Raw genomic sequence first — 16,887 nt, 5'->3', positions numbered from 1 at the left:
TACGGTATATTTTCAAAATGATACGGTATTTTTTGGTATATGTCTGAAGGCCAGACCGCACTTTCTTCTTTTCTTGCCACCATGTCTAGCTTACACACCTCGCAATTTGTATACTCTTTATAGGTATTTCTAGTATTTTCCAGTATATATTAAGGCAACAATGTAGAAACCGTGTTGAAATATCGCTTAGAGCCATGTCCCAGCCCGCATCGAATACTAATTCGTGATCAGAATCGAATTCCTGATCGTTTGCCATTAAAATCTCAGTTTTTTCAAAAATGTCGGAAAAAAGGCATGTCAAAAAGAAGGTTTTTCACACTGGCGCTTCCATGGGGCTTATATGAAGAAAAAACGGGTAAAAATATTTTAAGCGTAGACATTTCCCCTTCAGGTGTCGCTTTTGGTAATTACATAAAAATGTATTTAACATTTGCTACAATGTGTAGTTGGCGTGTGGTCACCATGTATAAAATTTCGTCAGTATATTTACGGTATATTTTGAAATGTATGACGTATTGTGTGTGACATTTCGGTTGTTGTACGTCGTCTCGCCGAGTGAAATTGTGCAATTTGATTAAATCAACCAGAATCCAGCACAGTCAGTGTACACACAGGCAGGCGAAGCGTCGGCGTCTGGTTCAAATCAAAATCAAACGAAATATCGTTAGTGCAAATTGCACAAAAATTTGTGTGCGTGTGATTGTGATAGTGTGTCGTCTCGTGAAATACTGTGAAAGCTAAACTAAATAATGCTTAAAATACAATTTACATAAAGTGCCAACAAGCTGAATGTGTCGGAACACAAACAAATAGCAAACAGCAGCAAATCAAAAGGTAAAATAGATGACAGCCAAACAGTTAAGGCAGTATTTTATGGGAGGTGCTATTCTGCCCATAGATCCGCTCGTTCATGTTGCAATATCGCCTTCAAATAGTTTGTGGATAGCTTTCTGGTCCATTGCACTTTTGGAAATTGTTGAAAATCCAATTAAAAGGGAATAAATACTATATGCATGAAAGTGGTTTCTTTAACCATCAAAACACTGTGACGGAAGCAATCATTGATAAATTCCGCAGTTGTTCAAGGGAAATGGCATTCTCGGAAATGGGAAATTGTGAAATATTTAATAATATTAATATATATTTACAATATATATACATATGTATATGGGGATGTCGCATCGTTCGCCCCGATCTTTGGCTGAATGTGTGAGAGTGTGTGCCCAAAAGCGACAGAGAGAGATACGAAATTCCCAGAAACGCATTTTCTAATTTAGACCGATTTCTGAGAAGTGACAGACAGACAGCCAGCCAGCCCAAGCGGCCAGCAGAAGCAGCAGCAGCTCAACAATACCATTACACAGACACACTCTCGTGCTGTGGCCTCACACAGATACGAGTACTCATGCACGGATACACTCGTGCCCATGCTTCACACACACACACACACACAGTGATGAAAAGAGCAGGCCGAGCATGGACAGAGACGTAGAGGTGGCGGCGGGTGGTAGTATCTGTATCTGTATATGTGTATGTTTTTGCTCTCTGCAGCGATGATGTTGGCAGCTGCTTTCGTTGTAGTTGTTGCTGTTGCTGTCGTCGTTCGCACTATTGAATGAAATGCTGCTGCTACTACCCCAGCCCCTGCTGCTGCTGCTGCCCCGCTGCTGCTACTGCTGCAAACATTTAACACCGCAAACCAGGCTGAAGCTGGCCATCACACAGATACAATATGCGGATACAGTGGAAGCTCGCCAAAGTTGAACAAAAGTTCAAGTTTTTTCAAGGGAATTCGCTGAAACGAAAATATGATTGAGAGCCAAATGGCATTGAAGTGGCATTTTGATAGAATTTAAACTTGACGGTTCCTGAACTCGAAGATATATATAACCGTAAATCGAAGCAAAGAAGAAATGATTTACGAGTGTTCAATACACATATAATAGATTGAAAATATGCGATTAGCCTGCATATCCACTGAATACCAGATGAACTTGATGTTGATGTAAAAACTATATCTACGTCTATAGATAAAACAGCCTCTAGTCTCTAAAGATCCGTCATGGAAGTTTCACTGTAGTTCTTCAGAAAGAGAGTTTGCTCCCAATCAATGAATTCAAAGCTACATTCTATGCCATCCATCCCATAAGGAGACTTGTCAAACAGGCTGTCAGCATTGCCCCCCGGTTCTCATCTCAGAGTGCTCACTGTATCTGTGCAATGCTCTCACCCATACCGATGGGAACGCACACACACACAAGCACACACACTCTTCTGGCTGACTGGATAGATGGCTGACTGGGCTGGTTATTGGTCTCTGGCTCTTTCGGCCTTTCTGGCTTCTTGCTAAAGGTGTAGCCTATCCGCCGTGCCGCTCAATTCGGCTGAAGCCGTACAACAACAACAGTAACAACAGCCACATCTGAAGACTTCTCCCTCTCTTCAGGGAACGTTCCGTTCGGCGTTGTTGTACCCTTCATAAGAAAAGGTGTTATTAACTTTGTTTGTAATGCGTCAAAGAGTGTTGTTGCCGTCTGCGCTCCTCTCGTTGGGAGAGTGTGTATGTGTGTGTATGTGGGTCTGCACTTTTTTGATGATTCTTGGTAAAGAAACCCGCTTTTACCATCTTCTTCCGCTCATTTCCTTGAAATTTGGTATTAAACTTGAGAGCATTTTCAATTTTGTGTACACTTTAAAGAGGGTCTCGTTGTTTTGAGCAGACGTTTGCCCTTGCTCCAGATTCTATAGATACATATGTATCTTTTCCGATTCTCGTAGATACGAGACTATTTCCATTACTTTGGATTGATCCAGCCATTTGCTTTAAATATTTCAAGGAAATTTCATACAAACGATGATGCGGCAAGGGTACCTTAAGCTTCGGTGTTCAAAGCTGGCCTTTCTTTCTTGATTTTTAATAGCATTTCATGTGAAATTGTTTCGAACAGGATAAGTGCACTGAGAGGAGGGGCAGCAGACCCAGAGAAAGAGGGAGTGGATGGGGACGGGGACGGGGGCGCTGCTTAATTGGCGCTCCACGAGAGGCAAAGAGATGGCAGAGCCACAGCGAACGTGAACGAACATGAAAGATCTTGCAAAATGCCAAATTGTCTGCTTGGCAACGGCCTGAGCGAGCGTTCAGCTGCTGCCACTCACACAGATACACACACACTCGCAAATACACAGCTATAGATGCAGACACAGCCACAGACACAAATGCAAACAATCATAGGTACTCCGTCCGTAGGATTTTGGCTATTGCCCTTCCTCTTTGCTTGCCTTTCTTTCGTTTATCCTATTGTTATTTGTTTTTCCTTTCTGCTCTTTGGCATTTTCGATGAGATTTCGCTGGAAATTTGATTTTGTTCGTTTCTCGTTTTTATTGTTAATTGTTCGCGTGAATTTGTTCAATTGAAACGCAATGCCAAATAGTGAAATGTGGGCAAAACACTCAATTCTGTAGGTGAGTGAGTGCGTCTGTGTGTGTGTGTGTGTCGAGTGGCTCTATCAAGCGAGGGGGAGGGGCTGGGATAAGTACTCGTACTCATGCTGTGAGAGGGATGATGTGTTGGCCTAGGCCTACGTTTGGTACTGCATTGTAGTTATAGGGAAATATGATATCGTATGAACATTGCTTGTTTTCGGATTGTAAAGCCAAAAGAATGAAAACATGTTATATTGTTTGGCCGATTGAGATGTTCGGGAATGAATATCATTCGGAATTATTGAGAAATGCAGTTCAGATTCCCATCAGACTTTGTTGCCTGTTTTTAAGATCTCTCAACTCTGATATGCATATCTTATCCGTAGTTAAACAGCTTCTGGATGTGTTTATTCTTTGTTATATATTTTTGAATTTCTGTACATTTATCTTAAGGTAGATAGTACCTCTTATCATAGCCAGTCTCATATCACACAATCATAGGTCACGGCTATATTTCTTGGACTGAATTATTCAACTTTATGGTCCAAAGTCTCATCCTTTACAATATACCCGAATACTCGTACAAATTGCATCTCAATTCTCCTGCTGACTGCTGCACTGACCTTATTGTTCGAGTATTTCCATAGTAAACCCATTTAAGAGCAATCCGCATAAAGGTGAGACGAAAACTGTTGTGACAAAAGCAGCGAACGACCGAAAAACCAGTTCCAAGCATTTTTTCTATTTGTGTCCAAGTTTCGTAATCAATGGTAACACACACACGAGCTTGTGTGTATGTGTGCACATTTGAATGGGTTTCCACGACAAAGCTCCCGGGACTATGAGCAATAATCAACATGCGATTGGACTATATCTCTTGACCTTACCCCAGGCTGCTCTCTCCTCCACTTATCAGAGCCGCATGTCTCCTGTTCTCCCCCGACGCTCCGTCTGCCCGTCTCCCCGTACATATTTGCTTTTCCTGGGAAAAGCGAACGAAATGCTTTTGATTGTTCTAAGAATTTTGTTTCGTTTCAACTTTGCAAACGTACGGTTTCTGTTGATAAGCCGCCGTCGTCGGTGTTTGTGTGCTCTGACAGTATCTGTGAGCGGGCTATCTTTGTGGGCGGGTGTTTGTTGGTTCTGCGGTTCGTAGTAATTTATCAATGAATTTTTGTATAGAAACTTGTATATAGTCGTTTCGCCTTGCTGATAGTGCGATACATACATACACACTCGTACTCTTAGACGTATACATACACATGCGTACATTTGTATATTTCTTCGTATTCGCAAAGGTCGCCTTAGTTCTTTTCGTATCTGATTACGTTTCTGGCCAATCGTAATCACTAAAATTATACATTTTAATCAGTCACGTTTACCGTTTACCGTTTGTCGTTTGTCGCTCAAGTGCTTTTCCCTTAATATATTATGAGAGTGCTGCAGTTTGCCGTTCAGTTAATATTTCCACGCGGAATCGAACAGGTAAAAACGGAGGGAGACCTTCCAGTGAAACTGATTTCGCGATACAAACCTACCTCAATCTCGAAAAAGTGCAAAAATAGTTTTACTACTACTATTATCGGTTATTTCGTTTCATCGGGTGAATAGAAATCGAACTTTACTTCGAAGCGGGGTATTCCTTCATCAATGTGATACTCTAACATTTTGGATACGCTTAAAGATATTTTCTTCATGATTCATTGCTAATGTAAAACTTATTCCTTGACGATAAACTTGAGAAACAACAGACAAGAGATCAATATCGTATCAACATCCTATAATGAATCAATCTTTCATTTTTAAAAAGTTGTAGTTTCATGTTTTTTTTCGAAAATTTTAACGTTTTCTTCAGTGAATTAATTTTTTTAGTTCTTAAATTTTGATGAAGGCTCTGTGCAGTAATGTATCAAAATAATATTTAATCATATGTTTTAGGCCTTAAAATAATTTATATAAATAATATCTGCTCATATCCTACACAGTAAATTTTCTTTTTGTAAATTATTATGGATCTAAACCAACTTCTACACCCCCTTTTTATACCCGATACTCAAAATGAGTATTGGGGTATATTAGATTTGTGGTAAAAGTGGATGTGTGTAACGTCCAGAAGGAATCGTTTCCGACCCTATAAAGTATATATATTCTTGATCAGCATCAATAGCCGAGTCGATTGAGCCCTGTCTGTCTGTCCGTCCGTCCGTCTGTCCGTCTGTCCGTCTGTCCGTCCCCTTCAGCGCCTAATGCTCAAAGACTATAAGAGCTAGAGCAACGATGTTTTGGATCCAGACTTCTGTGATATGTCACTGCTCCAAAAATATTTCAAAACTTTGCCCCGCCCACTTCCGCCCCCACAAAGGGCGAAAATCTGTGGCATCCACAATTTCGACGATACGAGAAAACTAAAAACGCAGAATCGTAGAAGATGACTATATCTTCTAGAGTGCCAAATCTGAACCAGATCGTATAATTATTACAGCCAGAATCACGAAAACAATTTCACTCTTTCTCGCTCTGTCTCACTCTAACACACAGGTTTCATGGTCGGTTTTGCCAATTGCAAAATATGAGTTCAAGGATCTCAGAACCTATAAAAGCCAGAGCAACCAAATTTGGTATCCACACTCCTGTGATATCGGACCTTGACCGTTTCCTGTCCAAATTTCGCCACACCCCCTTCCGCCCCCGCAAAGGACGAAAATCTGAGGCAACCACAAATCTCAGAGACTATTAAGGCTAGAGTAACCAAATTTGGTGCACACACTCCTTTAAGATGTCACTATAAAACGTATATCTCAGAATTTCGCCCCCCCCCCATCCGCCCCCACAAAGGACGAAAATCTGTTGCATCCACAATATTGCAGATTTGAGAAAACTAAAAACGCAGAATCATAGATAATGACCATATCTATTAGATTGCTGAATCTGGATCAGATCAGATCATTTTTATAGCCAAAAGGAACAAATCAATTTGCAGTGGCTACGCAGCGCCCGACGTCACGCTCAGACTGATTTTCTGTCTCTCTCGCACGCACTCTTTGTCGTGTCGTTAAATATTAGCGGCGTCTGCCGGAGGAGAGCCATACTGACTTAGTCTCGGGTATAACCGTAGAGTTGCGGTGTCCGCAGCAACTCACAACGTTCCCCCTCGTTTTTTGGATATTTTCAATGATATTTCTCTAATATATTCCTGAGCTAGGCGTAGCTTTCCCTAAGTTATTCATGTTCTAGACTTTAAACCTCTAAAACGATCTCTGGCATTATACTCTACACTTCAAATGGCACTAGAAACTGTTTAGAAACCTTAGACGCAAGTCTGACGGAACGACCTCCGTTCCACAATGTTATCGTTCAGGAACAAAGACCTCGGGGCCGCCCGTGGCTACCAAAACAAATCTTTTGTACGTCACAAAGTTTATACAGTTCTTTACACATTTCTTTATCTTCTGGGGGTCTATTGTGTACCGTTAGCGTTCGGTGCGTGCTTACGCTCATAATTTCAGCTTAACACCAGGAGGGTGCCCGAACAAAAGATACAAAAGTATCTAGGGAGAACATCTTCTATCATAGAACTAACACTACTACCGGGGCTAGGTAGGTTAGGTTGTGGCCTCGGACAAAGTGTGGTGGCAAATTAAGTTGAATTTTCTGTTAGGCTAGTGCTTTCGTTTAATCAGAAAACAACATAAACCCATATGTACGTATAAGTACATACTCGTACATACGATGTGTGCATGTGTGTGCGTGTAGAGGGTATATAGCGTTTGGGCAACTTCATGACTTCACCAGCATGTGAGTACCGTGTGCATATTTTCCAAGAATTCCATTTCCATGTCCATGCATGTGTGTGTCTGGACTGGATTTATCATGTAGAGCCTTTCGGGTGTATCTGTGAGAGTTGTGTGCGAATTTCCAAGAAATCGCCTCTTTTCACATTAAATGTTAATATTATTATATTCATTATTATCGTTTTGGGTCTAGAGATAATCAACGCGGTCGCACCTAGCACTGCTTAAGTATGGGCTTATAGTGGACACAACACCTAGTCTCTCTTTTGATAAGAGAAATACGCTATAGAGAATGAGGGATATACCCACCCATAAAATATACAGAAAAAAAGAGATATGCATATACACTTCTATATATATACATATATATAGAGAGAGAGAGAGATAACCACTTTGAACGTAAAACGTAATATAAACAAAATTCTTTGCACACGTCAATGTAGATTTCTCCTTAAATCTCCTACGCCCCTCCCCCGCCATACGACCATAATCAGTCACGAACTTTTCAGCAAGAGCGAGACAGACAGACAGGTGCTACCAGAGAGAGGAGAGCGGCGATAAAAAGCTTGTGCCTGTTTAGTGAATTTTACTGGAAATGCTAATTAAAGTTCCGAATAAGTATGAATGCCGAATCACACTCAGATATTCTGTTTTTATTTATTTCCCGAAAAGAGCCAGCAATGAATGGGCAAATTGCGAATGAAATCCCACCGTAGGCCCCGGACCAGACCGCGACCCAACCCCGAAAACGTAATAAATAAATCTCATTTCAATTTTCCAGTGAAAAAATATATCAAAATGGAATACACTTTCTCAGGAGCCCGCTCTCCCCCTGCACCTTTCCCTGCCCTGCCCTGCCCTGCTGTCGCTGTCTCTGTCGAACACTCTGCTGCTCCGTTTTTGCATGGGATTTTATTTTCAAGCGAAGTTCATTTGCGAATTCCAAGTAAATACAAAGCACAAAAAAGAAACAAAATGAGAGAAATACTCTTACAAAAAAAAACGACAAAAGAAGCACCGTCGGCAGCAACAAAAAGTAATTGAATTCGCTTTAAAATCCTACAGTTCTCCTCGGCCTCGGCCCCGGACCCGATCCCACCCGTCGTCGTCGGCGCTGACTTTTGTTGAGGTTTCTTCTCATTGGAGTTGACTTGAGGTTGGTGGATGAGTACATCGGTTGTGGGAGAGAGCTTGTTGCACTCGCATTAAGCCGCCTTCTTTCTGATCATTCCGTAAACGGAAAAAACATATTTGATTACACAAAAACAGATACATTTCTTCGGAAATGGAATTGGGGGAAAAGGCTTACAGACAAGATACAGCAATCGTGGTACAAAATTCCAGACATTTCAGCTGTAAAATTCAGTATTAATTTCTCACGAAACCAATCAATCAAACTTTTTGTCATTTTCATCTTCCCAGAAAATTTCCGGGAAGGGGGAATTATAAGAAAAGAATCTCCCCAGACACAGGGCGTAGGGTGCTGTGGTGCTGTAGGGTGCTCTCCGTTTCGTTGTGTCCGACTCTTGTGCTCCTTTGTGTGGTGGTTCGTTCGGTTTTGCACTTGCCTACATTCCGCGTCGCTTCGCGTCGCGTCGTCCCCCATTTGTCTCGTTGACCGCAATTCATTTTTTTTCTCGTTTCTGTTGTGACAATTTCTGCGTAAAACATAATACTACAATATTGTACATGCGAGTACCAGTACCCGGTACACACCGCGCACTCGTGTAGCCAGCCAGGTCAGATCTTTGTTGTTTGCTGTTTCTTGTTTCTTGTCGGGCTGGTGGGAAGGTTACAGAGTCATTTCGAGTGTGCTGGCTTCCAAATGGGTTTTTAATAACGGACCTTGGCGGGGCGCGGTCCATGTACGAAATAATTTTCGCTCACAGATAAAAGTAATACATTGATTGTATGGCTTAGAAAACGGGTTATGAAATTTCAGTTTTCAGTTTTCCTTGGGGCTATTTATAGACTGTCGCGTGTGGTCATTGCTGAGTTCGCGATATTCAGGAACAATGTAATTTGTAATATCTGGTGTTATTATTCAGGTATAATATGTCTAACGTTGAATACTTTATCAAGAGGATTCAGTTTACACATGTACGTACGTACCTGTAAGCAAATGCCGTCGAGCATAATTGTCTGCTTCTGCTTTGGTTTGTTGTTCTGTTCTCCCTCTCCATAAGCTCTCTCTCCCGCTGAAGCTTGCGCTCTGTTTTATCTCTCATCGCCGTTGCGTTTGATCTGAGCTTTCGGCTGATGCTGCTGCAACAAAGTTCCGACTACAAACAAGGTGATATATTCGATATCCTCCTCTAAACAATTTGAATGCACGTTCACTTGTGAATTTGTTATGGTTTATACTACTTTCCCAGCTACCACTTCGCGAGGCAATCAGCCAAGCGTTCAGCCACCAAAAACTTGTTTCCCTTTGGGACATTTCAATTTAAAAATAAATTAAAATGTATTTTCTTTTTTAACAGAAATAGAAATGCAAATTTTGTATTAATACATATCCAAATTCAATGAAATAAACATTTATTTAAAATGCAAATTTCCTTAAAATTGGTTTCGTTTGGGGATTTATTTCCTGCTCCACTTCGAATTAGCTTTTATTTGAGGTATCCTACCTTTGGTGTTAATTTTCAGAGGTGATTCCCCCTATTCCATTCCATTCCCCATTCATCCGGGAGTCCCTTATTAGCCATTCAAATTTTTGCTTTTGGCTTTCTTTCTCTCCATTGCCTTCGCCTTCGCCCTGGCCGCTCTTTAGCCAGCGTTTATCGCCGTTTTTTACTTTGGGCAAGTTATGTATTAGATCATTATCTGTATTTGGTTTTCTGACGAAATTCCGCATTGTCTGCAGTCCAACAACAGCAACAACAACAACACCAGCGAAAACGAAACAAAACTTCAGCTGCTCTGCGCTCTCCGGCTGGCAACAATACAAAAACCGAAAGCAAAAAGTGGAAGGAAAGAGTTTAGCACTGGGATCGGATCGGATCGTATCGGGCCGGAGGGCCGGGCCGGCCTCTGAAAAGTGCCAGGCCGGCTGATAAACATGCACGCCGCTGCAGAGAGCCCCGACCGACAGGCCGTCAGACCGTCAGAGCTCCAGGAGACAGCGGAGTGGAGTCGTCATCCTGTGACTCATGGGACTACCTAAACTGCGTTCTGCTGCTTCTGTCTTCTGTCCTCTGGCCCCTGCCTCGAGTCTCGTACGATCCCTTGCGGGCTTTTATCTGCTGTTTCAGTTTTGTATTTCCATTGAAAAAATGTTGTTAGCTGACTTGGCTGTCGCCTCATGCGGGCCTCTTGGAATCAGAAGTTGAATCTTGAGTTCAAGTCGCTGGCTTTTTCTGTATTTCATCATAGTCGTAAATATACACATAATAATGGTTGGATCACTCACTAGCGGTGCTCCCCGTCTCTCTCTCTCCCTATCTCTCTGTCTCTGTCTGTTGGTGGTTAGATATTTAATCATTCGTTGTATGACATGCACACTGATTACTCACTCGATTAAGTCGATTCATCTGAAATCGATTGCAGCACGTGCCCCGCCGCGAACTGTACTTCTATGTTAAGTACGAGTGCCGTTAGACAGCGCTGCTAACGGTGAATACAAATCGAATTATAAACAGACAGACACTCCATAATTTCAACGGAACGGGGGCCCCCACTTCCACGTAAATAATTTCATTTATAATTTGAATTCTCGTTAAAAGGCTGCCAATTTTGACTGTTTCAGCCAGCCCCCTGCCCCGTTCCCGTCTCAGACCCGCTTTTGGGCTCGCATTTCCCGGAAGTTGGGCTTTGACTTTGTGGATCGTTTGCTTTGATATTTCTCGGTTTGTTTCGGCTTGTCGTTTCGGGAAAACTTGTGGAAATGTATGCACTGTTAATTGCCTGGATTGTGGCAGTGTTTCAGCGTTCCAGGGTTCCAGCGTTTCAGCGCTTCGCTGTTCGAGCGTTTGAGTGTTTGATTAGGCACAGCACAAGTAGAAATATTACTCGTTAAGTGATTAACTTGAGTGCTCTTTTCGGTTAGAGGGAATTCCAGGGAAAACATTATAGCAGCTTGTGTGCTTTCCGATAGACGGTAGGCTGCAGGGGGGCCCAGAGAGTGCAGTGCGGAGCATGTGCGAGGAAAAGTGATAATCATAATAATAATAATCATAGTTCCGATGAATTTTCGGAATCTATATTGGCACGGGAATTCTACAAAACTGTGCGATTGCAGCTATAAAAACACTATTCGTGTTCGTATTCACATTCGTATTCGGGGAACTGATAAACCCGAATTTCCGTTTAAGCCATGCTCTTGATTGTACAGGTAACGTGTTGTTTATAATTTTTAAAAATAATAATCGCCATCAAGTGATTACAATCTTTACGGAGGAAATTCCGTTTTATTTATGACCAAAATAGAGGTTACTTCGGGGTTATTTATTCGATGTTGTACTGCGACAAATTTCAATTTATTAATTTCCAACTTGAGAGACAGATTGGCGTTGTATTCCCTAGAAAGAACTGATTAAAAGTTATCTCCAATCATATTTTTTTGAGTACTGTATAATTATAAACGCCTGCCGCACTGCGACAGTGAGATATTATGTGGGAGATTCCTATACGTAAAGACTATTAATTAGGGATCTCCCGGGCCCTATATGTCATCCGTTTTGAGGCTCTTGCTATCTGCCATGCGACGTCTTTCTTTTAATTTCGTTAATTGGCAGGGATTCCCTTAAGATTTTAATTATTCTAGACTATCAACAAGGTTCATTAAACTCATCAAAGAGGTCAAGTGAATTAATGAATCTTTAGGATTTGTATATAGTATTCTTAAGTGCAATGATCATTCTTTCAATGATCATCCTTCTCGATATGGTATTTGGGGACTTCCCTCTCTAGGAAGTAAATGTAAAGAACTTTCGTGACTGATCGCCTATCGATCAATCAGTTGTGCAATCAGCTGATCGGTGATCTAGTTATTTCACCATCGAACAACTCAATTAACGCAGAACGACCGGCCGCAGAGCTCCAGTTGGGCAAACCACAAGAGTTTCTACGAATAGCAGACGAAAGGGTAGGACAGTGGATGGATGTGGCCGTGGGTGACTCATTAACCTGTGCTTTGGCCCCGTTGTCATGTCGAATTCCTGCCCCTGCACCATTCTTTCCTAACACCACACTTAGGGCGGAAGATGACGCATCTTCTTAGTGGTTAAATTACGAGTAAGTGGGGGGCGATAAGGATTCCGATTTTGGCTAGTGCGAAAGTAATTACTCAGAAGCGAAGGCAGACAGATTGGAATTGCAAATGGGACAGGCCCACATTTTGTGGTTGTGATTGAATTGAGTTATCAGTGAATAATATTAACAATTTCTCATGAATGGGGGCTTACTGTTTCGCTCCGTGTGGTGTGTGGTGTGTGGTGTGTGTGCTGTGGCCAGGCCAGGCCAGGGTTCCGTTTCGTTTCGTTTCATTTCGTTTTCTTTGTCGATTATGGGGTTTCCAATTTCCATACAGATGATAAGCCGCATTGACCTAGAAGTCAGACGGGTTTGATGGTGGTGCTGGTGGTGCTGGGGGGGTCGAAGCACATGTGTGAGTGTGTGTGTGGAGTGCTAGGGACGGGGGCAGGGCAGGGCATGCCTATAAATAGGATGAGCATATTACTTCTTGGGAGAACTGATGCGTGGGATTGGTATGCCATTGTTTATCAGCAGCATCATCATCATCATGATGAAGATCTCTCTCTGGTTTCGCTCGTCGCGCCGCCTCGGATGAGTCAGTTCGTGGGGGAGCAAGAGTACATGGTCTTTGAGAGGGCATGTGCTGGTCTTCGGGGTGGGGGTGGGGGTGGGACTGCATTCAATTGCCCATTTGACCGTAGATTGCTTCGCTGGAGACCCCCAGGAGCAGCCCTCCCTCCCTGTACACATATCCCAACTTATCTCTCCACTAAGCAACTAATTAAGTCGGGAATGAGGATTGAGGATGGGGTAATGGGTGAAGCCCCCACCATGTCTGGGAAGATTGCTGTAGGTCAAGACATTTCACACGCTGCCGGAGAAGAGGAACGGGCAAAACTGGTTCCCTCGACTCTCGGCGACTACTATTTCTGGAAGTTGCGAAACGATTGTGTGAGTGTGCGAGTGTGTGGTGTTTGTGTGCTCAGACTGTAAATATTAAAAATGTGCTAACTCCCGAGTAAAATATAATCTGATCTGTACATAGAAACAGCAGCAGTAATAAAGATAAGCCCTATCCCGGAATAGACTTGTTGCAGCATGAAAAAACCCTTTATAATCCCAAGAATATCCCACAATAAAGTCTAATCAGATATCACCTCTATTCCCTCCGCTTTGCAGATCGAAAGAACAGAGAAGACTCTCCACAGAGCGGACAGACAGAGCTTCCAATGGGTCATCACTTCAGCAAGCCAACTGTACGCGTTGCCAGTCAGGACAAGAACAACTCCAGCAATACCCAACAGAAGAGACTCGAGGAAGTGGAAGTGGAAGACGAAGCAATCAGCCTGGCAGAGGAACAGCCCCAGCAGGTGCAACTAGTGGAGGAAATCGTAGCACAAACGGACGCCGCCAGCTCGGAAGTGCGTCAAATCATAATCAAAATTCAATTGGCCAAAATGGAGAATGGCAATGGTGGTCAGGTGCTCCACGAGGAGGAGGAGGTGCAAGGTATCGCCGTCGCTGCCGCCGCCCTGTCTGCGGACACGCTAAATGCAAATGAACAGCAGATTGTGGTGGAGGCGAGGGCGCTGGCGAGTTCCGGAGGCGGACTTGGGCTCGGAGTCGGTGTTGGTGTCGGATCGGTTGCGGTGTCAAATCGAACTGCTGGCAGTTCAACGGAAGCGCCAAAAACCGAGAGACAACAGCTCGTGAATAACAACAATTTAGCGGGAAGTGGTGTCGGAGTCGGGAACATTGTGGCTGAGGCAGCGATAAGTACGCTACAATTGAACGACGTCCACGACGCCGACGCTGACGCTAACGCTGCTGCTGATGATGATGATGATGATGATGATGTGGATGAGTCGCTGCTGCGTCGGCGTCACCAGCACAGCCACGAGGCCGAAGTCGTTGAGTACTGCGAGGTGCTCGAGTCGCTGCCAGTCAGCGAAATGTTGTCGACGGGAGCACAACACATCGGCCCTAGCGTCAGCAATAGCAACAGAAACAGCAAGCAAGGTGAGGAAGCAACTCATATAATGACAGCCCCACAGATTACTCATTAGGCAATGTTTATTTCTTTTTCGATTTTCTTGGAACAGCTCCTAGAGGGAGTGCCGCCAGCGGAAACAGTTGCTGTCGGAGTCGCAGCAGCAAAGCCCTGTCCATGGGGGCAACAGAATCCACGGCCGCAGCAGCGGCAGCGGCAGCAGCAGCAGCAGCACCAACCAGCTCCAAGCGACGCTGCTGCAAGTGCAAGTGCCGGGACGCCCTGAGGGGCTTCAGAGATATGCTCGACTCCAGCAAGGATAAGAAGGAAAGCAGCACATCATCGTCATCCTCCGCGGTGACCAGCAGGAAATCTCGCACGGCAGATCGCCGGTCGACGCCACCCACTCTCAGTGGGGCCAGCGGAAGCGGCTTGGGGATTCCCCAGCAGCGGCTGCAGACACAGAGGAAACGGAACTCCGTGGCGGTGCCAGAGCCAAGTCAGTTGGCGATTTGGACAGCCCCGGCGAATGGTGATGTCATCATCCGAATCAGCTCGCCGCAGTTTGTGGTGGAGTCACCCAATGCCCGGGTAACAGTGGGCCCCAACATTCGTCTGGTCACGGAGCCGGCGCCGGCACCGCTTCTCCCACACCTGCAGCAGCAGCAGCTGGATCCGCAGCAGGGTCCTCCAGTGCGTCTCACCTATGGCCGTCGCAGCGTGACCGTGCATTCGCAGATAGACTTTATGCATTGCCTGGTCCCCGATCTGGAGCGGATCATCAACAGCAGCTTCTACTGGGGCAAGATGGACCGCTATGAGGCGGAGCATCTGCTCGAGGGCAAGCCCGAGGGCACTTTCCTGCTGCGCGACTCGGCCCAGGAGGAGTTCCTCTTCTCAGTTACATTCCGCAAATATGGAAGATCGTTGCACGCGCGCATCGAGCAGAGTGGCCACAAGTTTAGGTAAGTCCTGACAAGTCTCCTTTCTTGCAAAACGAACTCCCAACTAATTGAGGTTTTCCCTTTCAATAGCTTCGACTGTCATGATCCGTGCGTGTTTACCGCGCCCACTGTGACGGGCCTGCTGGAGCACTACAAGGACCCATCCTGCGTGATGTTCTTCGAACCCTGCCTGACCATGCCGCTGCATAGGAGACAGACCTTCTCGCTGCAGCAGCTGGCGCGAGCCACGATCGTCTCGAGCACCAGCTACGATGGCATCAATCAGCTGGAGCTGCCGGGGCCACTGAAGAGCTACCTCAAGGAGTACCACTACAAGCAGAAGCTGCGCGTCAAGCCCTGCGATGCCCACACACCGGCACCGTTCTACGGCAACGTATAGTCCGCGGCCCATTCGGCTCATCCGGCAAACCAGCAGCCGATGGGCTTCTTCTACTACGAGGAAGTGGACAGCGACGATGACGATGAGGGTGTCAACATCGTGCACCTGTCCTATGTGCAGCCCGATGAGGAGGTGGTCCGATTGCAGGACAGCAGGCAGGCTGCAACCAGCGGAAGGCGGCCTCATCGAGCTGTCTCATCGAATCTACAAGAGCAGCTGTGCCGGCTGCCCCATCGCATGGCCGTTGCCTTGGGCCGGATGTCGTCGAATCTAAACTGTTATCAGCCCATGGCAACGCTGCAGCGCAGCAAGCGCAACGCCTGATGCAACGCAGCAAGAATTAAAACCAAAACTCAACTAGAGACAATCCCAGTGCATCGTGTGCCGCCACCATAAAGGTATAGGAAAACTATACGGAAAAAGCCTCCAAAAAACAAAAAGTGTGGAATCAAAATCAAATCTAATTAATTGTACTATTACTAAGTATTATCGCTTAATGCAATTCCTCCCCTACCCAAACCCTACCCCTACCTCCACTCTCCTATGATAAGTATTGCTAGGAAAACTCGATCTGCATTTTGTTTTCCCGCAAGGAAAAGTATTTCTCGTAATATTTCGATGTATAGTACGTATTTATTTCAAAACCATTAACTGTAATTTATGGAATCTAAATTATGTGTAAATATGAACAGTTGTATCTACATATATCAATACTATATATAGTAGATCGGATGCGTATATGAAATACAAAATAGTTAGTGTAAAAACTCTCTCTCATTAGCCAAATTTCAAATAATTTCATTTATTTATATGTATTTATGTATGTCCGCTCGTACATATACATTGTATTTATTTATTCAAAGAAGTTTTCCGCATACATATAAAGGAAAACCGTTCGATTGTACATATTCTGGATCTTCGTATTAGCTATAGTTAAGCAATATCCAATATACAAATATACAAGATGCAAGATAAAAGATACATGTATTCCTAATTAGGTGGTTGCTGTTATTCGTAAACATTCAGTAAGCAGTTGTTTCCAAGACCCTAACATATTTTACATATCCAAAACTGTTGATGAGCATGAGTATCCCCGAAAATACAAAAAGCCAAAACAAATAAAGTTGATGATCAAATTTAGC

General features: G+C 44.0%; 1 protein-coding gene across 1 annotated transcript; it reads left to right on the top strand.

Annotated features, from left to right (window-relative positions):
- The first annotated feature begins 561 nt into the window (after positions 1-561).
- Positions 562-15,761, top strand: LOC6595705. The gene is made up of 4 exons (XM_026988468.1): positions 562-834; positions 13,591-14,430; positions 14,514-15,366; positions 15,436-15,761. Exons 2-4 carry the CDS (start codon positions 13,641-13,643, stop codon positions 15,743-15,745), a joined length of 1,953 nt encoding a protein of 650 aa, XP_026844269.1. The 5' UTR covers positions 562-834; positions 13,591-13,640; the 3' UTR covers positions 15,746-15,761.
- Positions 15,762-16,887: the final 1,126 nt, after the last annotated feature.

The sequence above is a fragment of the Drosophila persimilis genome, unplaced genomic scaffold (genome assembly GCF_003286085.1).
Source record: "Drosophila persimilis strain 14011-0111.01,24,50 unplaced genomic scaffold, DperRS2 tig00000191-arrow-pilon, whole genome shotgun sequence".
NCBI lineage: Eukaryota > Metazoa > Arthropoda > Insecta > Diptera > Drosophilidae > Drosophila > Drosophila persimilis.
This window is presented reverse-complemented; position numbering and strand designations above follow the sequence as displayed.

Coding starts and splice junctions, on each gene's coding strand:
- LOC6595705 (XM_026988468.1), top strand. CDS start 13,641: ATGGGTCATCACTTCAGCAAGCCAACTGTACGCGTTGCCAGTCAGGAC. Junction 14,431..14,513: donor CAACAGAAACAGCAAGCAAG/GTGAGGAAGCAA, acceptor TTCTTGGAACAG/CTCCTAGAGGGAGTGCCGCC. Junction 15,367..15,435: donor CAGAGTGGCCACAAGTTTAG/GTAAGTCCTGAC, acceptor CCCTTTCAATAG/CTTCGACTGTCATGATCCGT.